A 27,082-nucleotide genomic window follows, 5' to 3' on the forward strand; every position below is an offset into this window, starting at 1 on the left:
CAGTCGTTTGTGGGGAACGGTATCAAATGCTTTGGCAAAATCCAAATAGATTATATCTACTGCATCCCCACTGTCCAGCTTCTTACTAACCTCATCATAAAGAGCAATTAAATTGGTCTGACATGACCAGTCCTTCATAAAGCCATGCTGATTACTGCTCATAATGCCATTCTCCACTACATAATTTTGAATGTGATCCCTTAACAAGCCTTCAAATAACTCGCCTACCATGGATGTCAAACTTACTGGCCTATAATTGCCAGGCTGAGATCTTACTCCCTTTTTAAATATAGGAATTACATTCGCCTTCTTCCAATCCCTAGGTACCATACCAGATGAAAGCAAGTCCGAGAATATCAGAAACAGTGACCACTGTAAAACTGACCATAGCTCTCTCAGTACCCGAGGGTGTATTCCATCTGGCCCTGGTGCCTTGTTCACATTAATCTTGTGCAAACCTTTAAGCACCATATCCTGTGTCAACCACTGACTGGCTCCTCTACTGTATACACAGAAGAAAAGAACTGGTTTAGCACATCTGCCTTTTCTGTATCCGCTGTAACCATATTGTTACTATAACTCAATGGGGCCACACCCTCAACCTGCATCTTTTTACTATTAATATACTTAAAAAACTTTTTGGGGTTAGTCTTGGCCTCTGCCGCGTTGCGCTCCTCATTTTCTATCTTTGCCTTCCGGATTGCTGTTTTTTTCATTGGTACCTATGTGTACCAAGACCGCCGGGTCTTGCCCAGCCCCTCCCAATAATTTGTCCACTCGGTCCACCACATGCCGAACCCTAGCACCAGGCAAGCAACACACAGTTCGGCATGTAGGGTCTTTGCAACAAATTACCCTATCCACCTTTCTAATACATTTATAGCCTGCCTTCCCTTCCTAGAACTACTCCCCCCACTTCTTTTAGAGGTGCTGGTTCCCAGGGTGCTCTGAGAGTCAGCCTGCTCTTCACCTAAACAGCAAATCTGTTGGTTTGTACAAGCTGTGGACCAGCCCCCCTACCCTTCTGTCCCCTACTTCCCCTCTTGACTGTCACAAACTTGTCTCTCTCATTAACCTCCACTGACCCTTCTCCCCCCCACTACACTGGTCCCTGCCAGTGGTTGCTCAGTGAGCCTCCTGTTCTCCCCCATGTTTGCAGCTGTCCTCAGTGCTGCCAGTTCCCCCCTTAGATTCTGCACTTCAGATTCCAAGAGGAAAACCCACCTGCATCTCTCACAAGTATATTCTGCATGGAACTGCTGCTCCAGGATCACATACACGTGACAAGATCCACACTGAGTAACACCGGCAATCATACTGGAACACATATTGCCACTGGGTACTTGTTATTCCCAATAACACCATATCCTGGAAAGCTCTAAAGGTGGCCATACACAGGCTGATAAAAGTTGCAGATGGGTTGGGTCGGCAACTTATCAGCCCATTATTTATAGGGCTATTTTTACAATTGCCTTTTTGCTGATGTGGTTTTCAGTCTAAAGGCCTGTATAGCAGCAATTGCCTGAAGGCCAAACGTTAGAAGCACAATACAGTAAACCTTTGAACTCTAAATGAAAGACTTACATTTTAATTTAAACTAAATTTTATAAAGCCATTTAAAAGATACAATTCATTGCCTTAGGTATTTTGTGTGTTTGGCACTTAGAAGCTTAATTTTAAAAAATACACATTTCAAACTATAAAGGGAAGGAAACAGAAGTGACATCAAATGATTCACATGTTTTGTTAGATTAATTTAATCAATAACATTCATTAAACAAATGGACAGATTTAGCCAAAATTATAAACACCATCATTAAAATTATACAGAGCAACATTTGATATTAAACCTAATAGTTGTCATGTTTATAATGTAAAGATCCCCTTCAGATCTTAGGACTCTTTTGTATCACCTCCTTTCTTAGATGGCAAAATTCTATCTATAACTTGTATTCTTAAAAAGGACATATTACTATTGCAACATTGTTTAATGATTATGTAATAAAATACTCAGTTTGCCCAGATACAGTAACCAATACTGCTCACCTGTTTAAAAGGAAACATCTTATTGGTTGTCATGGGTTACTGCTTCTGGACAAACTTAGTGCCTTTTATTACATATGGGGTAAGATACAGATGAGTCTTCAATCCCTGATACAATAAAGTAAAGTGCTCTTGCATATAATTCTTAAGTGGTCCCATAGTTCAACCCACATAATAAATTCCACAGCTTGTGTTACAATTAGCATAAACAGAAATTTTATAAGATCTACTCATAACTGAACTTGTGAAGTGCTGTGAATGTGCTCTGCACCAAATGAAGGGATCTTTCAATGTATGGTCACCTTTACAGTCTTTCTACTTCAGACTGGTAATATCTTTTGAGTTACAGGGGCTTTATTTGTCTTGAAAATGCAATATGCCTACCTCTTCTCTCAGTGCCTGTTTCAGACAACTTCAAATAGGGCATCTTTATCTGATCCTGGCTTTAGATTTGCCAGTACAGAGATATAATATATCACTTTAAGCAGGGGCGCTTCTGCAGAAGCGCCCCAGTTACAAAGGGCGGCAAAAAGCTGCTCCTGGTAACTTTAACAATTGCGCTCTCTGCACTAGCGATAAGACCGCCCCCGGACCCGCTCCTGCGCTGGAGAGGTAAGCGCTGGGGAGCGGGGGGGGGGGGGCGGCATCCAGGAGGCGGCAAGAGGGGCCCAAACGCCCCTGACTTTAAGGAAAGATAATACATTGACCCATCATGCTTTTCCAATGCTTCTTGCAACCCAAGGTCACAGTGTAGATAGAGCTTTGAATTGAGGCTAAGTAGCGGGCTATAAAAATCTTCTCATGGGTAATTATTTGTCTTTCTACACAGGCCTCATCTGCTGACTGTGTCTTTCTCTGATTTTATAGTTTTTCTCTGGGACAGTTAAACCTATAATTTTCACATATAAAGGCATATATAAAGGCCATAAAGGCATTGCCAGATGTTTTTACATTACCTATCTGGTCCCCCTTGATCCTCGGAGGAGGCTGCCATATTTGTGCAACAGTAGGCCAATAGCATTAAAAACTATAACTGACAGGCTGAGAAGGGACAGTCAGTTGGCAAAACAGTCAGGTTTAGGAACTTTAAGAAACAACTACTTACAAAAGCAGACCAACATTACCTATACGTAACTTTTTATGTACTAATATTTTGAAAAGTAGTTTTTTTGTGTTAGTATCACTTTAAGTTTAACTGGACCCAAGCCAGTTACATGTTTAGGTAGAATCGGCTAATGTGACTCTGGAAGCAACACCATTAGTTCCCCCTGTATTTGGGTACCCTGTACTTTGCAGGTTACTCACAGTTGAGCTTAGTTCATCAGAGCAGACTAAACCAGTACTTTTCCACTTGGTGCAATGTATAGAAAAAAAAAAAATGTATGTGTAGATAGCTTTGTATTGTGCATTGCAAACTCTAATAGATCTAGCCATGTACAAGTTTTAAAACTATAATTCAATTAACAAGGTTTTCTTGCCTAGCCCCTTTGTATATTTTGTACCTTCAAAGTTTGTTTGCATAGGGCCATTTAACTACCAAATGCCCCATGGCTGTGCTCCACATTGTGGTGTTTACTTCTTCAGCTGCATGGTATATGAGTATACATACATACATGGGTTCAGCTGCTTTGCAGTGCTGTACTCACAATCTGAATACCGAAAGAGAGTTTTTTTTCTGCTAAAGTCCTGGGCAGTACCTACCTAAACAGGGAAGCTGTTTTTATATACACATTTATTACACAAATAGCATGGTTTTTGTTAATTGAATGTAAATAGGATAATCTAATCTTTGGAACCCTAATTCTATGATCCGAGAGATGCAGTGAATGTACTTGACATCATGTTGATGCATCTGTTTACAAAGTCGTTTTGCACTAACACTGAAGCCAAAAAGAAAAGTAATAATCTGGCACCAGTGGTGCTTGAATGCATTTGCTCAGCCATAATTCCTTAAAAGAAAGTGTCACTTGGCAATGTGCATAGTGTGAAGCATTACCTTCTGTTACAAGAATGCTATACTGCATTTAATTTTTGTAATATGTTGTTGTTCCCTCTTCACCCTAACTCCTATTGTTCCTTCTTTTAAATACCGAAAGTAACACTCAGATGTAAAAATGTTGAAACTCAAATGCCCAGACTGAAGCTACTATAGTGTTACTTATTAATTTATTCTAATTATGGTCTAAATATAAAAATAGTATAAATTGTTATTATTATTATTATCACATCATTTCACGCAGTGCTTTACAAAGTGAAAGGATACAAATACAGAACCAAGCAGTTAACATATACAGACAATCATTATTTCAAAAATTATTTACAGCTACATTTAGATATTGTTAGGAGACAGAAGAGGAGGCCCTTGCTTGTGAGAGCTTACATACTAAGAGGGAAAGGAAGTGAGACATACAGTGAGGGTAACCAGTGTGACCAGCTGTACAGTTTCTTCTGGTTAGTGATGATGGTAAGTGGAGTAAGAGATGAATAGTTAGAGAGTACGTGAGCAGAGAGTGGGGGGGGGGGGGGTTGGTTGGTGTTCAGGTTGCTAAGAGCTTAAGTTATATGCTTGAATGAAGGGGTGGAGGGTGTATGGGAGACACAAAGGAACTATTAGAAAGATAGGAAGAGATTCAAGATAGAGCAGTTTCTTGAATCCCCAGTTAGGATAGAATATGGAGGAAGAGAGAATGACCAAAAGTGTCAAAAGCTTGCAGGTTAAGCAAAATTAGGAGAGAATAGTGGGCATTTGATTTAGCAGCAAGTAAGTCAGTGGAAGTGGAAGCCAGATTGTAGTGGGAGTAAAGGAATTAGATTTTAGATAGTGTGAGAGTTTATTGTGTATGTGCTGTTATAGTAGTTTTGTGGAAAAAGGAAGGAGAGTGATTGGCAGATAGCTGGAGGAGTGTGCAGGATCCAGGTACGGTTTAATGAGCATGTGTTTGAATGAGTGTTGGAATGTGCCATTGGAAAGAGAAAGAGAAAAGTGAGAGTCAGAGTGAATATAGGTGAAAGAGGAGGAATGAGATGAGAAGGAATAGAATCAAGAGAGCAGGTGTTAAGATGAAATTTACACAGGAGAAAAGGGACTGTCTCCTCTGTTAGTGTGGAAAAAGGATGTAACAGAAGCATCAGCTGAGGGAATGGATGTTAGAGTACTGTACCTTGAGTTCAGATTTTTTTTTTAATTTTGTCTAGAAAATAACTGGCAAAGTCCTCAGAAGTGACTTGGGATTGTGAGACTGTTTGGATATGGGAGTGGAGAAGTAGATCTGCTTTGCAGAGGATAAAGCATTCCTGAAGTTTATTTAATGCATTTTTGTAATGGTGGAAGTTAGTGTTGGATTTGTCTTTTTCTCCAACATTGTTTAAGCCTTTGGGACTGCATTCAGAGTTGTTTTGTGTGTTTATTGTGCCAGGGTTGCTTATTGGCACAATATAGGTGGTGTGCAGAGAGGTGTCCAAAACAGCAGTGATTGTGTCTGTCAGGACCTGCCTGTGCTTAAACTCTGGATTGTACGTCAGATTGGTCCTGCATTGCCTTGTTGAGCCACTGCAGACCTTGGGGATCCAATCCTACACATATTGTTAAATACTCTTTAGTTGCTATTTGTTCATGCTCACCTCCTCCTCCCTCAGTAAGCCCAGGTGTTTGCAATCTGGCAATCAATGGGTTTTTCTAAGCTTGTTACAAGCAACTCCTTGTTGGATGAATGAATGGAATACACTCGGGTGCAGGCACATGTAGCCGATATACGCATGAAAACGCGAGAGAATGCAAAGTCTCGAGTTTTCATGCGTATATTGGCTACATGTGCCTGCACCCGAGCGTATTCCATTCATTCGGGTGCAGGCACAAGTAGCAGGCGTAGGGCTGAATTTTCGCCAAGCGTTTTTCCACTTGCCGAAAATATCAGCCCTACGCCTCGTGTGGTATCAGCCTTAAGGCTAATGCCAGACGAGGCGTAGGGCGAATATTTTTGGCGCTTGCTGAAAATTCCGCCCTACGCCTCCTACATGTGCCTGCACCAGAATAAATGAGATATGCTCGGGTGCAGACACATGTAGCCAATATACGCATAAAAACACGAGACTTTGCATTCTCTTGCGTTTTTATGCGTACACCAGCTACATGTGACTGCACCCGAGCGTATTCCATTCATTCCGGTGCAGGCACATGTAGGAGGCGTAGGGCGAAATTTTCGGCAAGCGATTTTCATACGCCTCGTCTGGCATTAGCCTAAAGCCTTATAGCTTGATCCAGCACCTGTACCTGTGGTTTGTTCCTGCCCATGTTTCCTGCTTGATTCCTGCCTGTGTTCCTGCCTGGTTCCGTGTTCTTTACCTTGTTCCTCTGCTACTGCTCCTGACCTCGGTTGGATCTCCTGGTATTGACCTTGGACTGCGTATTTGATTTCTCTCTGTCTTCAGCCTGCACCTGACCACAGCCTGTTTATCGGAATCTCTTTGCTCGCTGCCAGTCCAGACCCTCTGCCTGCTATATGGACTTGTGTTGTTTCTGCCTGGCCTGTTGTAAGGACTTTCATATTTGTTTATTGCTTTATTCACTCCCTATAATAAATCATCTCTCATCATACCTACGTGCCAGCCACCCACCTGTGGCTGCACCTGACAATGTCATTGTAAAAGGAAAGCAAAGGGAAAGTGAAGGCTGTAGAGTGGACGAGAAGTGTTGAAGACTAATGTGATGAAGGTTCTTGCATCTGGTGGTGGGATGGAGGAATGTATGTGAGAGGTGGAGTTTGAGTGTAAGGCGATGGTGATCAGAGAGACAGAAAGCAGCATTTAAGAGGTTAGTTAGAGAGCAGAGGTGAGTAAAGATGATGTCAAGAGTTTGGACATCCTGGTGCGTGGGGGAAGAGACTCATTGTTTGAGCCCATAGGATGAGGTAAGATTGAGTAGCTTAGAGGTAGGTGACCCTTCACTGTCAGTGGTGATATTGAAGTCACCTATAATGATAGCAGTGATATCTAAAGAGAGGAAGGGTAGGAGCCAAGCTGAAAAATCATCTACAGTTTGGGATGCAGGTCCTGGAGGGTGATAAATAACTGCAGCCCATAGAGCAAAAGGGGAGTAGAGCCTAATTGCAGGACCTCAAAAGAATAAAAGGTGAGGGAAGGTATTTGATCAATGGGCTGAAATAAACAGTGCTATAGTAAAATACCAACTCCTCCCCCTTGTCTGTTGCCAGATCTGGGGGTGTGGATGAACTGAAGGCCACTAAGGAAAGGGCCACAACTGTTTTGGTAGGGGTGATTAATGTTTTGGTGATGCCTAGAAACAGGAAGCCCCTGGATATTCATGCACAGTAGGTAGTTTGTTGCAAACTAAATGTGCATTCCATAAGGTACATGATAAAGGTGCAGGAGTGGCTTAGATCATTGGACTATTAATTAAGTAATTTAAAATAACAGTTGCCACCCCAACCCTGTAAGTTTGTTCTGTTTATTTTTTGGCCTTGAAACTTGCCAAGTATAATTTTCTTTTGGAAGAAAACCTATTATAAATGTAACTGTCATTACAGAAAGCCATTGCTAATATAGCCGAATAAATGGTAGAAAAATTAGGTGAAATGTTTCTGGTGCATGCAGAATTGTTGCATTGCAAGCCCTTTATTACTGTTAACTGCTTTTTGATGTTCAGAATTTCCATTTGGTTAGTTTCCAGCAGGACAGAAGCAAAACATTTGAAATTGGCTTCAGTGCCCCATTAAATTTCAGATTACAGAATCAGTGATTTGACTCTTTACACTTATTTCACTCTATCCTTGACTGAATGAATGAAGCAATGTCCTATACACTCAAGATACTGTATAAACACATGACATCTCCTCAGAATGCCTTTAGGTATATTGATTGGAAAGTATATCGACACACGTTACTTTTTAAATTACAGAGTTTGTTAAAAGACAAGCTAGATCAGTGTTTTTCAACCTTTTTTGGGCAAAGGCACACTTGTTTCATGAAAAAAATCACGAGGCACACCACCATTAGAAAATGTTAAAAAATTTAACTCTGTGCCTATATTGACTATATATAAAGTAATTCTCTTGAATAGGAATCAAATAAACACAAAGAAAGTATTTTCCGGGACATTTTCTCCACAAACCCACCCCCCCACTGATTTTTTTTTTTTTTTTTATACACACAAAAATTTTATATTATATATATATTATTATTAATTGTTTTCTTACATGTCAGGCTGCGGCATCCATGGGTGTCCCGGGATTGTCCTCCGGTGGGGAGTAGGGTGGCTGTGCATGGGCCTGGCCCCTGGTGGATCTGGTCTGTCGGGGCAGGGCCTGGGCAGTTGCTCCCCCCGGTCGGGTTGTGCCAGGGGAGGATAGTGCTGCCTCTCCTCTCTGGTTGCTCCGCCCTCCTGGATCCGATGCCGGAGTGACGATTTCCGGGCATCAGGGAGCCAGGAAGTGGAAGGTGTCCCAGAGGGGACCGGGGGAGTCTTGTCTTCACCTACGGCACACCAGGCAACATCTCGCGGCACACTAGTGTGCCGCGGAACAGTGGTTGAAAAACGCTGAGCTAGATGTTTAAAATATACTTTTAAAAGTCATGTTTACTTTTAATAAAGTACATTTCTTGATACATATTTTTTTTTAGTTTTTATTTGTTACATTGTCCTTCTTCTGTTCGAGATGTCTTTTACTGTACTATACTGTTCAGCTGAAGCCTCTGACAACACACGTTCACACACAAATATTGCTTTTGCTTTTTTAATTTCATAATGTGGCCCAGATCTGGAGTGGATAAAATAATTTTTAAGTAATATCTAATCCGTGTTTCCTGTAGCCAATGCACAGTAATCCTCACTCCTGAATTAAATAGACACTATTAAACAAAACAAAACAAAAAAATAGAACACAGCACAGGGACAGTGGGGTGGGTTGGTAGTTTTGTTTTCAACTGGAATGTTCTTAGCACTGCTCCTCTCCCCAAGAGAGTGGGAGGTTGCAACTAAGTCATTTAACTTGGGATTGAACCTAAAAATAAAACATAATATATTAGAAAGTTCAGTCTTACACTACTCCTTTAGAATGAATCATAATGATCAGTCATAATCAGGTTGTGCTCCTCTTTCTTTTTAAATAATGTTGTGATGTAGTCAAGTAATTAAGTGATAAATTGTAGCAAATAATGAGTCCAGGAATTTTGAATTATGTCATTTTTTTTGTTTAATGATTTGTGATTCTAGTACAAAAGCAGCTTTTCACTGCCAGGGTGATTGACTGCATAATCATTGTGCAGGTGCTTGGAAACAATATGTCTGCAACATAATTTATACCTTTTTTCCCACAGGAACCAAGTAACACTAACTCTTGAGTACAAAAGTCGGTACTTAGATCCTGCAGAAGCAACTCTAATACTGGTTTCCAGTTCTGCTAATGGCATTAATGGAACAACAATGGCATTTTCACTTCAGCCACATATAACTGGTGTTGTTCCTACAGTAAGTATTTTGTTGGTGTAGTAAGAAATATAGTATATTATGGGAAGTTATAAAATAATTGTTTTAAGTATTTGAATGTAATGGCCATGGGGCTCATTTATTACAGCCCCAATGCTACTGCAAGACCACTAAATGGTGCAAAATCACACCCCTTAGTACTCATTCACATAGGATGCATTCTATATCTTACATCAAATTAAAAAGTTGTTTAAGTGCATCAGTAGACCTTTACGTTACAGCTGCTGCAGGTTATTTGCCAAACTAAGTTAAGGGCAGGATAGGGGATGCCCATTTACTGCCCCTCATGTTTGGCAACATTGGCAAATGCTGAGCTTTTCACCTCTTGCTGAATATAAAAATCCAGCGTAAAGTACAGCATTTGGCAGGTGCAAGTCAGCCCTGCCCTTATTGTCTGCCATAGGGCAGGCTGTAAGTATAGGGCCCTATTGTGGCCTGCATCTGTCACCATGTAAGTTAGAAGGTAGGAGGGAAACGCCTACATACCTCCACTTTCTGTCTGCCGAAAGCAGACAGCACTATATTCATGGGGGTGGCCCCGGTCTCTGAGCTTTGAAACAGAGCAAAGATACTTGCAGCATTCAAGTAGAGAGGCAAAGTGCAAAAAATAGTGGATTGAACATTTTTTGCACACTGCCTCCTAGTCATAAATGACCCCTCTTATTAAACCATAAGATATTGGCACTTCTAATGTAAGGGAACTATTGTATTCCTTAAACAAAAATTCCATTAGGTTTTGCAGTGAAATTAAAAAAAAAAATCGTACACTGCTCTATGCAGGGTGCTTTCTGCTTGGCATTGTGTTATGGGATGGAGGGGCTTTCAATTTAACATGAGTTGAGTTAGTGGCCATATCTGTCCAACTTATTAGACTTCCAACACGATAACATGCTACTCAATCCTTATGGGTTTATCTAATGTTTAAATTACTTTTAAGTAGACTTAAGGTATGGTGATCCATATTACAGAAATACCCCTTATACAGAAAAACCACATCTGTATTGTCTTTTGTCATTTTTAAACTCAGTCTGTGGAACATATCATCAAATCTGTAACCTGGCTGAATGAGACTGGATTCAGTTGCTTACTGAGGAAATGCATCAAATTCCACCTGAAGTAAATGGATGTATTCTGTAGTTCACAGATCCGATCAGTTGGACCTCATTTAGCAAGTGGTGATAACTACAATTCCATAAAAATGCAATCACATTGTGCATGAGAAAAATGAATGTAGAGATAAAGTATGAAGCGTTCTGATGAGAGGAACTTGAATTCATTACTTGTCATCAGTAAAATATGCTAAAAATCAATATCTTGACAGGTGCTATTTCTTTGGCCTTCTGCTGCTTTGCTTATTGAAACTACCATGATACTACCATGACAGTAAAAAAGAGCTTAATGGCCTTTCACATTTAGGAAGTGCTTTTACAGGGCAGAGTGTAATTGTGGTTTACTGTTTAAAAAGGAATGAATCCAGCTGTTTTAGATAGCTGCTAAAAATAGGCCAATTAACAAGTATTGTTTGTGGTGCAACATAAATACATTTTTGTTTTAAAAATACAATTTCCTTTAATTTAAGGGGCTGTATAAGCACGAATCACCATTGTATGAGCTGAAAACGATTGATTTAGCAGTTCAAGCCCCAATTAAAACTCGTGGCAAGTTCAGGTAACATAACTGTGACTTTGTTTAAAAGTGTTGTCCCCAAAATATGTAACCTTAAATATCCTAACTGCTCTTTATACTTTTTTGTGATCCTGTTATTATTTACACTGAAGCCCATTTCTGGAACTCTCCTAATCTTATTAAGAGAAGTAGATGATCATTTATAAGACCTTCTGGTGCCAGTGTTAGAGCTTTTAGGGTTGCAGTTTTGCACTCTTAGGGCCTATCTAGGGAGCCTATGTGTCTGTGAGATTTGTTGTGCAAGCTACACATGCACTTAGCAAGGTGCAGAGCAATGCACCATCCAACACAACAGAGCTTTGCCTTAGGCAGATAAACACTGAGCTTTATAGCTTCTTGTGGCCCTGGTGCCCCATGTGACAGCCATCATGGCATAGCATCATTGTATTTAAAGTGAAGTGCAGCTCTTTGGGTGCCATTTAAGGCTAATGCCAGACGAGGCGTAGGGCTGTTATTTTCGGCAAGCTTAATTTTTTTTCTAACAAGCAAGACCCTTTCTGCAATATTAAAGTCTGCCAGAAACATCAGCCTTCAACAATACTTCAAGAACATATCTCCTAATTTTCTAATTTTAAACTGCCAGCATTTTTCATACCATGTGGAAGTTACATTTCCTTATAATCAAATTGTCAAAGGTTGGCTGCATCCAAGCTACATTTACCAATTATCTTTATTGTGTTTTGTGATAAACCTTTTCTAATATCTAACCTATCGACAATGTACACAACTGAGTAGTATAAAAGTATGGCAGCAGAACAGTTTATACCAGTAACCATTTTGTAAGAAGATCAAAACATTTTAACATTTATAGTTCAATAGCTACTGAGATAAAATAATTTGACTCAGATTTGCTTGGTTTTACACTGTAGAAAACATGTAGACAATTAAAAATATGCAGCTTTCCTGTATACTTTTCTAAACAAACATAAATAAAATACTGAGACTGAACATATGTATTTTTTAAGCATCCTTCTTCTTTGTCACTCTCTCTGTCTCTAATCCATTTATAGTCCCCTCTTCTGATGCATTATTCCTGGTAGAGAGAGATCTTACATAATGCTTCTTTGTTGCTTTCTTCATATTCATATTTTTTCATATTTTTCAGTGCCATATATTTCCTTTCTCATCCACATGGCTTTTAAATTATTACTTTCTATGTTATAAAAAAGTTATAAAAGAAGCAATTTATCAAAATAGACTTTTTGAGATTTCTAAAATGTTCATTTTCATTTCCTGCCAGGGTTATTTTAGTAGAATCTACAAGTCATTTATCTTTTCCTGATCACCTGAATGAAATCAACCATCTAAAGCAGGAACAGGCTCACAGGTATGATTTTTTATGTAAAAAGTGTTCTCCTTATAAAATCATTATTGGTTACTATTGAATTATAAAAATATTTAGTGTATAATATATTGCTTCATATCAGGCCTTGCTGTGTAAATATCCAGAAAATAGATATCATCTTCAGTTTTAGCAGCCCTCTTGTCATGAACACCTTTTAAGAAATAAAAATAAATGTATGTTGTTTTATAAAGACATTCTGATTCCACAGAATGAAAGAAAGTCACAATAGCTTCTCCATGCTGCAGGGACCAGTTCCCCAGCTGCCCTTAGGCTTATGCAGGGGTACAGCCTTTCCCTCCACATGGTGAAATAATGAATTCTGACAATTATCTGCTTTCCAGAGGATCAGTACATCACCCACTATAGAAAACAGACATCAAGATGAGGTAGGGCTTGCATTAAACTCTGAGCCTTAGGATGTGGGGAAATAAGATGGTCATACATTGCTCCTTCAGACCAATTTTGCAGCTTATCTGCCCATGTATGGGCACTCCCAATGGGCCTACCTGACAAACATCTGGCCTAAAATTGATGTGGTACTTTGTATGGGGCATTGAGATAAGTCTGGCCGACCGTTATCTTATCTATCTGATAAAAATTGGCCAGATGTCGATCAGACAGATTTAAAAATCATGTCAATGTGATCCAAGGGCTGAATGATTTGGATCAGTTCGATATTGCTCACCTCAAGGAGAACCTTGATAGCCTGGGGCAGAATACAAATGCTAATAATTAAGAAATAATATAAAATAAATAATAAACAATAATTACTTAAAATAGGTTTATGTATCAGCGCACCAAAGGTTCCTAGATTAGAGGAACACAGCTTCCATTTGAAGCAACGTAGGTGGTTTCTCATGGTGAGGGCAATGAGGTTGTGGAATGCCCGTCCTAGTGATGTTGTAATGGCAGATTCTGTTAATGCCTTTAAGAGGGGTTTGGATGAGTTCTTGAACAAGCATAGTATCCAAGGCTATTGTGATACGAAAATATACAGTTAGTACTGATGTTGGTATATATGGTTTATGTATGTGAGTGTATAGATAGGTCAGTATAGGTTTGTGTATGCTGTGTTTACTTGGAAGGGTTGAACTTGATGGACTCTGGTCTTTTTTCAGCCCAATGTAACTATGTAACTATATTAAGCTTTCTAGTGTACATAGGTGATTAACTTCAGAAAACCATTGTGTGTACTTGGGAGGTAGTAATCCTTTCCATTTTCATGTTATTAATTTCTTAGCTTAAAATAAATATTTGCTAGCAAATAACCTTTGGAATTGCGTGTGCCATTCTTTAGAACCACACTTAACAGGCATGTACTTGTGTTCTTGGGAGTTCTAACTCTAAACCTTAGCCCAGTATGTGGTTAAAGCTGAGTAATCCCATACCATATGTATTCATGTGGTGTTTTCAGTATGATATCTGTGACATTCTGAGGAGGTAGGTGAGAATATTTGATGCAGCTTGGGCAAAGTATAGTATGCTCTGTGTTTTAATAAATGTTTATTGTATTCATGTAAAACTATGCTTTTTTAATGTACATAAATAAAAATACCATTGTTTTCCATACTTACCTGGCTAAGTTAGACAAATAAAAAATAGCTTAACTGCTTTGTATTTTTCTGAAACACTAATAGACTTCACAACTGAGCCACATTTTTTATTAGTGAAGCGATTGCTGTTATGAATATCTTGTTGGCAGCTACTGCATTCCTATGTATACAGTTGTGTTGGAGAGCCAAACAAAGGGTTCTGCATCTGAAATGTGGAGCTTGTAACAGGGGTATCATGATTTTATTGCCATTGTAATTCTAAAGAAAATCATTGTTGTTCATGGAAGATACCGCTTGAAGTGTTATACAGAGAACAGTAATGTAACTGCACTCATTCTGCATCTGTCCCAAGTCAGTGCTTAAAATAGATATGAGAAAAAAGCCTCTTGGCTTGTGTTGAATCCAATTCAGTTTTTGTTATTTTAGCACATTTTAAACGTATATGTTTCTGCATTTGTCAGTGTTATTTTAGATGATCTTTTAAAGATCACAATGTTTAGGCTTATGCTCTCTCTATCTCTCTGCCTCTTTCTCTGGAGATAAATGTTGCAATTTCTCTTCACATTTATAACATTTTAGAGATAAACTAGAGTTTTTTTCCTTAAATACAGTGTGTATATCATACTGTAACTGTTACACCACATTTTATAAAGATTATTTAATTTATGTTTACAATCAGTTGATGGTAGGTGTAGTTGGCTTATAGTGAAATGACTATGGCATATTATTCAAATCATAGTGTCAGCATTTTTTGACCCTGTACAAGTATTTAAATCTAAATCCTTATTTATGAACAAGAACTATAATGCACAGTTTAAGTACAGTTCTGAGTACAGTTTTGTCAATTTTTGTCCATATTTTGTCCATTTTAGATCTTTGCACTTGGGTGGTAAATTAAACCTCTAGTGTCTCAATTGTATGTATTGTGCCAAAAGATGGCTGCGCGTTGAGTCTAGTGAGAAAAACATTAAAATATCCTAGCTACACTGGAAACTCTGCTAGAACTAGGTGATATCAACCAGCTAGTAGAGTTAGTTAAAAGAACAAATAAGTACTGTACAAACAACATATGAAACTGAAGTAGGTAAGAAGAAAATTCATTAGTTATGGACACAGCTTCTAGCATCTATCCCTGAGTCGTATGCAGTGCCATCTTCCTACAGATAATTACAGTCTCATGACATGTGGTGTTTAACCTGGTTAAACCTGGTTTTTTACCTGGTACTTAAAATGAATTAAAATCATTGCTTTGCAGATTGTATCATACCTTTTATTTGAATAAACATTGTAAAAAAACTAACATTAAAAGTAACTCATACTATTTCAGCCTGCACAACATTAACAATTCATTAACAGGATATCAGACACAGTATTGTGCAAATCCACATTGGTGCACTATGTTAAAATACAAATGTATGCAACAAAGCAAAAAGCACCCTTATGTGTGCACTCCGGGCTATACTTGTCCTTCTTCATTTTTTTTAATACCAAATACAGATGTGGTGGAGCTTTGGTTGGGTTTCAAACAGTGCCTCACTTTACACTATTGTATTCACCAGGCTAGCTTTCCCTCAACACTTGCGTATAGGTTGATTTGTTCTTCACAGATGAAAAACCTACTTCTTGTTCAGCAAATACTTCGCCTTTAGCTAATAAGGACTCTAAAACATTTTCAACCACATTATCATTTGCATAACTTTAAACATTTTTTGCAAGATGATTTTGGGCAGAGAGGTGAAGACCCTTTACTTATGTAAATTTGCCAGGTGGCATGGTAGAACAAAATCCTGATTATCTTAATGTTTATTTTCATCTATCCCAGAGTCTGATGAGTCAAATGTTATAGTGGAAGATATCATTGATATTGGCATAGCATTCAGTTTCGCTGAACATAAATGTCATATTCAACAGTTTGTAATTACTACTACAAAGAGAATGCCACATGTGTCGGTGGCACATATCAGTGGCAATAACCCTTTAATTTGCTACTTAGGGGCACATTCATGAAATCACAAGTTCGAATCCAGAATGGGATAAATTCGGATTGGATACAATAATTTCTTAAGATCGCAAATATCACGAAAATGCTTATGAAAAAATCGTATTAGTCACGTTAATATCGTATTAGCGATCCGAAATTTTCGTACTGAATGATTGTAAACAGCGGGAAAACATTTCCGACTTTGATCCTTCTGTGCATGATTTTGGAAGCCTCCCATAGGAATCAATGGCACTCTGCAGTTCCAACTGGGCCCAAGGAAAGTCACGATAACGAAGCTCGAATGAATCCAAAACTTTTGTACTCTGCACAAATTTTATCGCAAAGTATGAAAGAGTCACGCAAGGTACGAAAATGTCGCACAAGAGCATTCGAACGAACGCTCGGAGCGTTCGTGGATTAGTAAATGTCCCCCTTAGTATAGCTCACAAATTAATGGCCTACAAAAAATGGAAAAAGTCAAAAATATCTAATTCTATTTCACCAGACACTGGGCTTCAAAACAGATTGAGAAGAAAAAGTGACATAACCAATGTCTTCTGAAAGCCTAGTAATGATGAAAAAAACTTTAGCAGTTGCTTGGGAAATGCAATAATATGTTATTGTGCACTGTTTGATATGCAGTCCGGAGCTTTAAAATATAAAAGGAGCAGTGAAATATGATAGAAATTGTTAATGCCAATGGTGTGTTGTTAATATAGCACTGCAGGAGTGAGGATCCAGTGAAAATGCTACAATGAGTAAGCCCACCAAATTTGTATCATCTATTAAACCAGCTTTCATGGCAACTGAATAAGTTTGATTCAACACAATGCAAGGTGACTGAAGGATTTTCCCATGTGGATGTTTATAAATAGCGCAGTATGGGAATGAGAAAAGAACTGACACTTATGTCTATGCCTAAAGGAGAAGTCTTTGGCTTATAAATATAACTGGTATGAAAGCACACCAATCATATATAAAGAAATCCAAAAAGTATTTTCAAAACTTTTAGAACTGTGCTGAAACTGTTTGGATGTTGGGAGGAAAAGGTCCAGTTTGCTTGATTCTCTTGGAATCTTCTTGACTGTCTGACTTGTGCCATTACCATATATTATATGCTATTAAAAATTACAAATCTATTACACCTATTAAAACAGTTTTTACATTGATAGACACATAAGTGTACTTGGTGCTTTATAATATTCAAAGTATATAGGATGCAGCACATTGGTGACAGATGTGTATATTTTAAATACTCTGTACTTATGTATGTTCATTCTTTCAGCTCAAAATGTGTTAATGAAGTGTGAAAAATGCATTCGGAAGTGGTGAAAAAAATGTTCTTTGTGTAAACCCTAAAAAAAAATAGAATAAATGCCTGAAGTGACTTAACATTTAAATAAAGCAATAAAGCTTGGGTATATACACATTTATTTTCTTTTCAGCTGGACAGTTTATTGCTAATAGTAATTTGAAAACACCAGTTTTTTTTTAAAAAAATAGCAAGACTCTACTGCATGATGAACTTGGTCTTCTGAAGAATGTTTATGGGTAGCCTAAGGTTGTTGTATAAAAGCCTTTTGATCTACTGCACTGTTATTTCCAGATTTAGTTTTTTTCACTAAGTACTCTGACAAATTACACAATAAAACATTTATCTATAGCTGATACTAAAAAATAAACATGATATCATCTCAGTGGGATTGCTTTGCTGCCAATAAGGATTCATTATATATCAATATATATTATTAAGTCAGGATCAAGTACAAGGTATTGTTTTATTTTTACACAGAAATAGGAAATCATTTTTAAAAATATTAATCATTTGCTTATAATGAAGTCTACGGGAGATGGCCTTTCTGTAATAGGGAACTTTCTGGATAGCGGGTTTCCGTATAACAAATCCCATACCTGTAATTTGACAAATCAGTGTCTGTTTTTTTTAGGGGCAGATTTATCAAAATGTGAGTTTAGAGCTTAATACATAAAAACTCACCAATGTTCTGTTCATTCCTATGGGATTTTTAGAAGTGTATTTATCAAATGGTGAGTTCTAACTTTCACCAAATGATAAATATGCTTCTAAAAATCCCTTATGAATGAATAGAATGTTGGTGAGTTTTTGTGTATTAAGCTCTAAACTCACATTTTGATAAATCTGCCACTTGTTACGTCAAACCCAAAACTCCACCTAAAATCTGTTTTAATTGGAACTTTAGGTAATATATGGTATTAGCTTAGGCAAGAAAGTTATGCAAAACTATACATGTATTTTTAATTTAAATACTGTGATCTCTAATAACAGACTCTATTCCAGTCTATGATTGTTAACTATAAAAATGTAGAGGACTTTTTTCTGTAACTGACCCTAGCTATCATTGCAGATTTATGTGCAAACAGTAAAAAATAGGAATATATTTTATTCTTTTGCAGTATTTTATTAATTTAAATGTTTTTGTTTCCTAATAGTGTACTAGAAAAGGCATCTACAAAAGTAATTGGGGAAACATATAATGAAGAAAACTCTAATAACCAAGGTATTGTTGCATTTACAGCTATTTAGAGGAACACTACATCCATTATTAAACTTAGGATAGAGATGCTTAAGTTTTATTTATATTTGTTATGTGAAAAAATTGTTATAAGCAAATAAAAAAGACTGAAACTAGAGAAGATATACTAAATCTGCCAAAGGTTGGTTGCTAAAAGTATTAGCATTTAATGGGCAGATTTTATAGGCTGCCATAAAAATGAGCATCAGTGTCTTTTAAATGATTCCCCTTCAAAGACCTCACTTTATTTATATAGCATAGGACACAGTAAACAAAATGCAATAGTTACACTGCTAACAGAATATCTCTCCTAGTTTAACACTTAAGGGCTCTGGCACACGAGGAGATTAGTCGCCCGCGACAAATCTCCTATGTCTCGGGCGACTAATCTCCCCAAAATGCCATCCCACCGGCGAAAATGTAAATTGCCGGTGGGATGGCATACGCGGCGGCGCGATTTCAATGAAATCACGCAAGTTTCCTCTCGAGGCAACTTGCGCAATTTCACTGAAATCGCACTGCCGTGTTTGCCATCCCACCGGCGATTTACATTTTCGGGGGATGGCAATCTGGGGAGATTAGTCACCCGCGAACAGGGAGTTTTGTCGCGGGCGACTAATCTCCCCGTGTACCAGAGCCCTAAACATCTGACCTGTGAGATGTATTATAGTTTGTTTAGACAGGTAAAAAATATTACATAAATTAGCACATTGGCAATTAGTAATTGTAGATATATTATCAATACAAGTTTACAAAAGCTTGATTTTTCTTTTAATTCAATCAGGGCTGCTTCTACCATTGGGCAAGGTGAAAACCTTGCTACAGGTAGCAGTTAGCGACCACTCACCAGGGGTGGCAAAAAGCCACCTCTGGTAACTTAAAAGTAAAAGTAACACTAAAATTTTTTAACTAAAATATCTATTATACCCTGCCCCAATAATTGCCCTATCCTGCACACCATTTATTAATTTGAATGCTTTATTAGAAAAAAACCTGCTAAAACTTGGCTTCCGGTCATTTGAAATAGGGCAATATGGCGATGCAGGGCAGGATCCACTATGCAATGATTGATTGAACGATCCTAGCCTTCCTTCTGTATAGGAAGAAGTCGGGCTAGGATCAATCGATTGTCGCATAGTGGATTCTGCCCTGCATTGCCCTATTTCATTTAAGAGGCACCATTGGTTAGTGACATTGACTGCCCTTATTGCTTTTCCTTTTTAAATATGGATAAGGGAAAACTGAACTTAAAGCAGAGAGCCAATAAGACCCCTTACTATTATACTGTACAGGGTTGGGAGTGCATATCATTTACAGGGTTGCTTGGAGTCAGTTGGGAGTGTGGGGGGGATCAACACTTGGTTTGAGAGATTTACATATTTAAAATCATTTCCATATTTAAAATCATTTTACAGTGATATCACTATAAGGGATAAATAGAAACTCAGGATTTCAACAAATAAGTATGATAACTGAGGCCTAACATTTTGTTTTAATAATTAACTATACATATTTGTCTCTACAGTATACCATCCACGTTCATTATGCCAGTTCTTCTGCCCAGTGAAGTCCATTTTGCTAAAGGAAGGCAGCTCAGCATCACTGCATATTAATTATATTCCATTTGACCTTGGAAAGAGATTCTGCACCATTATTTTGAGCAATGAAATGGTATATCCATTTAGAATATGGTTTATGTGTGTGAGCAACTTACATTCTATGTAGTTCAGATTACAATATATATTTGTTTTATTCTATTTTAATATACATTGCTTGCAGTTTTATAGATGATATTCGATGAAACTAAACTTGTTCAGAGTTAAGTGAAAGAAAATAGGTGCAATACTCACTTAATAAAATGTCACACACATAGGGCTTGCAAATACTGGACATGAGCACCCTGCTCCAATTTGCCTACTTTTGAGTGCTGTGCACTGGAGCTCTATATTTAAATATATCTACACTAGTTAATGGAATCTTTGTGTCCATGTCCATGTCTTGGATGCATCAGAACACTCCCATTGACTTACAACTATAGAACCACGACAGAGGTGGGGGAGGTGTTTTTCATTCGAATTTTTGACTTTTTTTTAGTTTGATAATTCTCAAACATTTTTTTTTTAAAAAACACAAACGAATATATTTTAAATTTACTTAATTTTATAGTAACCAATCTCAGATTTATATAGAATTGTCCCCTAGCTTTGTCTTTATAGAATATGATTCCTTGTTTCACCAATGGGGAATGTAGGAACCTGTAGTTCTGGTAAAAATTATTTGCATTTGAGTAAAAATTTACTTTATTTAAAACTTATAAAGCTAAACTTAATTTGTAAGTTGAGAATATAAATGTTTTGTTATTGATTCTCTTCTATCTTTACCTGCTTAAAACTCACTGTGAAGACAGCAATTTGGAGGTAAATGAACAGCATGTTGATTTTTCTTTAAACAGAGATTTAGAATACAATGACAAAGGCTTTTGGCATATGGGCACCTGTAGTATCCCTAGTGATACAGCTCCCTGTAATGAGGTACTAGCCAGCTTCTTGTTTTGCCCCTGACAGAAATGCTACCCTCAGCAATTCTGGTAATGCAGATTTTTGTAGGTTTAAATTTTAGATACTACAGAATATTTATTTACCTCACAAGAGGAGGCTTTTCTGGCCTAGAGTTTACTTTATTTTTAATAAGTAAAATAACATTCATGAAGCATTAAATATTTATTTTTTAACGTAAGTCAAACAAATCATAAACCAAGCAAAAACAAGGAATAATACAGTATATCAGCTAAAAGTGAGCCTTTTTTCTAGAAAATCAATTACACAAGCTTGACCATCCCTAAAAAGAAGGCAGTATTATGTAGTTGCTTTTATTTTCTTATTTTTCATTTACATTTTATTAAATAAAAATAAAGATAATAAAGATAATTCTTATTAGTATAAAGACAAATATTAAAACTTAATTAATTGATAATGTCCCTTTAAAGTAGTGGCAAGAAGTATAGATGGAATACCTGGTGGATATAAAGCTCAAAGTAATTTCTTAGTGCCATGGATGTGGCCTAGTGATAACACTTGTCTGAGGTCCCAATTTCCATGTAGTCCTTTCAGTTAGTGATCAGTGATAAACAAGCATCCCTGCATTCTTCTTTAACGTAACACCCTCACATTTTGTTATACCCATTCAGTATTTAAGAAGCAGAATTCTGTAGTGGCTGCCAAACATTTATACTTTGTATGATTTCCTTTCAGATTGGAGATTTTGTTTATCAAATAGAGGGGACAGGCATTTATCCTTTGCCTTCAGCTACCGCTTCTCTGAAGATCCAGAATGTTTTGCAGACTTCCAAATCCACTCCAGGTAAAACACTGTTTTATTAATATTTGTACTATTTTTATCTAATACACACTAATGCTTTGTTTGCCGTAGGGCAATGACATGTTAAATTCTAAGCAGCAAAGTGTCCAAAATGCTGTGTCATTTCTCGCAATGTAAACGTGATTTGTGTAATTTACCAGTAGCAGTTCTTTTCACTGCAGTCAATGACACTGCATTTTCAACAGTTTGTCGCAAGTGATTTAACATAGGTGGCAACCCCCCATATATTATTCCCTAGGGAAATCTGTTAGATCAGGTTTTGAAAAGCTGAGCTTTTGAAAAATGTATTTTTTTTGTATGTAATTGGTTCAGTGGTGGCCTACTTGGTTCATAAGTTGCAGTAGCAGAAAAAATGCAGAAAATGTTACCTTAAAGTAAGTTATTTTCTTAAAAAGTTAAGGGCTGCTAACACTGAACATTTATATACTTTCTTTCTATTATGCTCTATGTGAGAGATAAAGGTGAACTATTTTCTCAATCAAAGTGTTCATTGCTATTCCTTCTTTTGCACATCTGTAGTACAGCAGATGCTGAACATGCCTTGTATTGTACAGCACTGTCATACAGGAGTATGGCAAAGAAAAACTGAGGGTTTTTTTCAGAACAACCCAGGGGATGCATTCTTGCACTAAGTGACTACTACAAAATGAAAGGAAACATTTATAGTAAAGACAGTTAATGTTTCCAAAGCGGTTAGTCTTACGATTCTTGGCAATAAATGTGGGCTGATTGTGGGGCTGCAGTAGCACATTAGTTAAGCTTCTGTAACTCTGCAAGCAAAATATTTTATTTATATTAAGTAACACAAAAACCCAGCTGGCATTTAAACATTAAGCCTAGCTGGTAACAGAAGAACAGAAGTTTACTTCTACCACTCTGAGAAGTGTTTCTTTTAGATCTTTGCTCCTCACCCAAGGTCAGAACATCTGGTCTCATGATAAGAAATGGCTGTGTGCAGCTTCTCCTGCTGATATATAGTTTTTTTTTATATAAAAATACCTTTCAGAGATTACTATTATCCTTTATTTATACAGCACTAACATATGTATTAGGAATTTAAAACAGGTTTTTCATTACTAGTCCCTGCCGCAGTTTTGCTCAAAATCTGTACCCATCTTCACGCAACACTTTTCATATAAAGTGCCTTAAGATGGGTCTCCTTACTTGGTTTTGTAATCCTGCACATAACAAAATTATATCTAACTATGTGCAACAAAAGGCAATTAGGGGTATATTTACTAAACTTTAAACACTTACAATTTTTTCAGACTTTCCTGATTGTCATACATTTTTTACTGGCAGTAAATGATTTAACAAATAGACACAAATATGCAAGTAATAGGACATTTTTTTTAAAAAAATATCACTTTACAATTTAAGTGGATAGGTAATTTGCTGAAGCAAATTAGAGTAGAAAATGTGCTTCAATTTATAGTGTTTGGGGCATTGCCTCATAAGTTAAAAACTGAATTAGCTGTTATTCCAGTGTTCAGGGAAATAGCCTTTGAGTTTGAGAAAAAGAGCATTCTAGCAATTCTAGTTAAAGACTTACTGAAGGGAAGAGGTTGGGAGATAAAATGCCTAATTAGTAGCAGGCTGTAGCAGTCTAGGTTGGTTATATTCTATAGAAAAATTACACAATCACATTCGCACTTTAAATTAATTACTCCATTGCATAGATTGGGATGGTGCAGTTTTGATCTAGGGGCTGGTCTGCTTTCCCTTTCTGATATCAGTAAGGAATGTGTTCCCCTTCTAGGGTCAATTGGAATTTAATATGTGTTTTACCTTCCTCTGTTTGAAGTAAAAGTTAGGTTAAATATACTAGGACAAAAGTTTGAATTTTATAAATGTCTCTTTTTTCAACCTTAATTTTTATGTAACTCTACCAAATATTATTAAATATTATCTTGCCAAATTAACAGTTAACCATATAGATTATTAGGACACAGAATTTTCGGTTCTCAACAGATTCCACAGTATGAATAGCTTACTTAGAGCTTGCTTTGCTTTTTAAAGCTTTGAATTAGACAACATTTTTGAATGATTGTAAAACTATTGAAGCACTGGCAGACTAACTAGCAGTACATTCAGTTCCGGACTGACCTGTATCTTTACTGTAACATGCAGTCCTTAAAGCAGGAGTTGGAAGCAGAGCAAAGCCCTCCAGAGCCTTTCTATTTTTTTTTTACTCTTCCTTTTACCAAATGTTTTACTGGAAAAAGTGATCACATTGGTCAAGAAACTTTTTCTCTTGCTATGTCAATAAACACATTTGTTAAACAATATACTGTATTAACATAATTATATTGACACAAATGTATTAAAATGTAGCATTATTTAATTGATTAGACTTATCAGGACAATAGGACACAGTGTTTTGATCTCTGTATGTCGTTAGGGAAAACCCATACAATCAGAACATTGAACAGCTGTTATCAACTTCCACTCCAAATGAAGAGAAGACTGCAGTGTATGAAGAAAAAAATGGGCAACTGATTTTGACAAACGTTTAAGGCAGAGTTAAGAGTTTGGCATTCATATTATATGTCATGTAGTTAAGAAATAAATAAATGGAAGCATACAAAAATACTTCAAACAAATACTTTAGGAATTAGAAGAGGCTATAAGTAGTGCATCTACAATTCCCTTTGAAGCAGACAACTGAGAAACTACAACTCCCCGAATCTTGCCACTTATGAAACTGACAGGAGGAAAGACTTTAAGGCCAATTATTAATTGGCTTTTCTGTAAATGTTATAGTACTAGGCACTGTGTATTTATTTTAATATATATTTCTCAAATTTATTATGGGAGGGGAAATGTTACAGACATTATATATAATAGATATGTTACAATTCCTAATATATGAAAGCCACTGATCCCCATATTTGGTTATTTTAGGTCACAAGAATGTACAAAAAAGCTTATTGTTCAAATGCCGCCCAGATGAAATTCTTGAAGAAAATCTAATCATTCCATTGGTCAACGAAGCAAGAGAAAGGGCTCTGGGTCTGGCAGCACAGATGCAGATGACTGATTTGGAGTATAAACGTAGAAAGATCACAGGAACACTGCAGAGCAGCAGTGTGAGAGTTGCAGTGGTTACCCAAAACATGAGTAGGGTTCAGGTAAGCATAGTCTTGTTAAACATTCACCTTAGGATCTATTGGTCTGCTGTCATTCCACTTTAGAAAACTGTAATATGCTATAAGTAAGTGGTGTGTATCCCAATGCTTATTTATAGTAATAATATTAATTAAAAAAAAGTACATTTTCAATAGACTCTTAAGAAAATTCAATCTATTACAGTTGTTTTGAAACTGTGTATTATAAATATTCAATACTATTTTATGAACAGTGCAGGCCAATCAAACATAGAAGTGGAAAACATTGTGATATCCCACTGAAACCCTGCAACTCACAGATCATTCTAGAATCTGAACATGATATTCTTATTTTGCATTTTGTTACTATATTTCTAAAATAATGTTTGTATTTTGGAAACTTGCTTATTTTTAGATATTCTTCTAGAATTTCTTAACTCTACTCAAAAGATATGCATAAAAACCTACATACAGTATAAAAACACACATTTTCATGTACCTCCCTTTTACTTTTCTCTATGCCCAATGGGTGGCAGCCTTGTCACACAATGCATCACACTGCACCCCCAATACTACATCACTAACTCAGTGTAAATAAAAGTAAGTAAATAGTAGTAGTAGTAAATAGTAAGCAAATAGACCACTTTTCTTTTCGCCCACTAATGTTAAAGGTGAAAAGCCTTTTTAGTCTTGTACTAGTTACTTACTTTGTGACTTAATTTTATTTAGCAGGCATTTAACAATCCCCATCATGGGTCCACTCTAATTAAATCTGTCAATCCTTTTTAAAAAATAACCACTATGCAGATAGAACTCTATGTTTTTCTTATTACAATAAAAGCCAGTGTGTTTAAAACTTTGGATTTTAGAAGCTATAATTACACATATTGCTTTGATCTCTTTCACTGCAGTGTCTTTATTTCTATATAGCACAGGCATCTGCTGTCAAAACAAGACATTTTATGTGAAACGTATATAAGCTTTTAGTGCCAGCTATAAAAAAAAAAAAATCCTCTTTTCAACTCCAGCTTTTATTTCAGATTACCTGTATTGTCAGCTGCAAACTGGCACTGAATCTCAGCTATTTGTTTTTATCAAGGGGCATATTAGATGATCTCAAAATTTAGCTGCCAGTGTTATCCTTCATTTGCAAGTTCTGGTGATGAACACTTTTGTTTAAGTCAAACAACCTTGAATTGTGCCCTTGCCATTTCCAAAGTCCCTCTGTAAAATTAAGATTTTGAGAAAGTTCAGGCATCAAGCCTTCTGCAAACATAGGGCTGGATTTTATTGCTAGTTGTAAATCGTGTGATATGGCACTATTAAAACTTGCATTAGAAGAAGTCAATCAAATATTTATTCAGTCACATAAGAATGGAAGCTGGATATATATAAGTATAAGATATTTTTTGAATGATTTTAAATATCAACAGAACAGTGCATGACACCAGACCACATGGACACTTTTAAGAAAAGTTTGCACTAGAAATGTTCTGAATCCATAATTGATGGATTTTGCTGAATGCAGTGTTTACCACAAAAGAATTCGCCAGTTATGGAACTGAATCTGAATTCTAATTTACCTATTCAAATTTTAGAAAAATAGATAATTTTTAACAAAATATATTTGTCTAAAGCTTTAAAGTTCAGATATGCTGTACAGATAGGACCCATCTGAATTATTTAATTAGAATGGAGTCTATGGGAGAAAGGCATTCTGTAATTCAGAGCTTTCTGGATAACGGGTTTCTGGATAACGGATCCCATGCCTGTACGATTAGAATCAGCCAAATCTGACTCCTGCACAAAGTGATTAGCTTTTGTCCATATCTGTAAACTAAGTCTGGTGCATCCCTTCTAGCCATGTGGTACAAATGTAACTGCATGTGCCATGAAACTGTTCAACTTGGTATGGTATACCAAACTGGCATACAAT

General features: G+C 36.9%; 1 protein-coding gene across 2 annotated transcripts in view; it reads left to right on the forward strand.

Annotated features, from left to right (window-relative positions):
* The window catches only part of cfap47 (chromosome X open reading frame 22), a 214,872-nt gene that overhangs the window by 92,837 nt on the left and 94,953 nt on the right, over positions 1-27,082 (forward strand). For both annotated transcript variants that reach the window (XM_012957626.2, XM_012957627.2), the window contains exons 39-45: positions 9,376-9,526; positions 11,124-11,212; positions 12,471-12,557; positions 18,579-18,646; positions 20,187-20,332; positions 21,913-22,021; positions 24,944-25,170. In XM_012957626.2, coding sequence (XP_012813080.2) covers positions 9,376-9,526; positions 11,124-11,212; positions 12,471-12,557; positions 18,579-18,646; positions 20,187-20,332; positions 21,913-22,021; positions 24,944-25,170 — 877 coding nt within the window. The remainder of the gene's footprint in view (positions 1-9,375; positions 9,527-11,123; positions 11,213-12,470; positions 12,558-18,578; positions 18,647-20,186; positions 20,333-21,912; positions 22,022-24,943; positions 25,171-27,082) is intronic.

The sequence above is a fragment of the Xenopus tropicalis genome, chromosome 2 (genome assembly GCF_000004195.4).
Source record: "Xenopus tropicalis strain Nigerian chromosome 2, UCB_Xtro_10.0, whole genome shotgun sequence".
NCBI lineage: Eukaryota > Metazoa > Chordata > Amphibia > Anura > Pipidae > Xenopus > Xenopus tropicalis.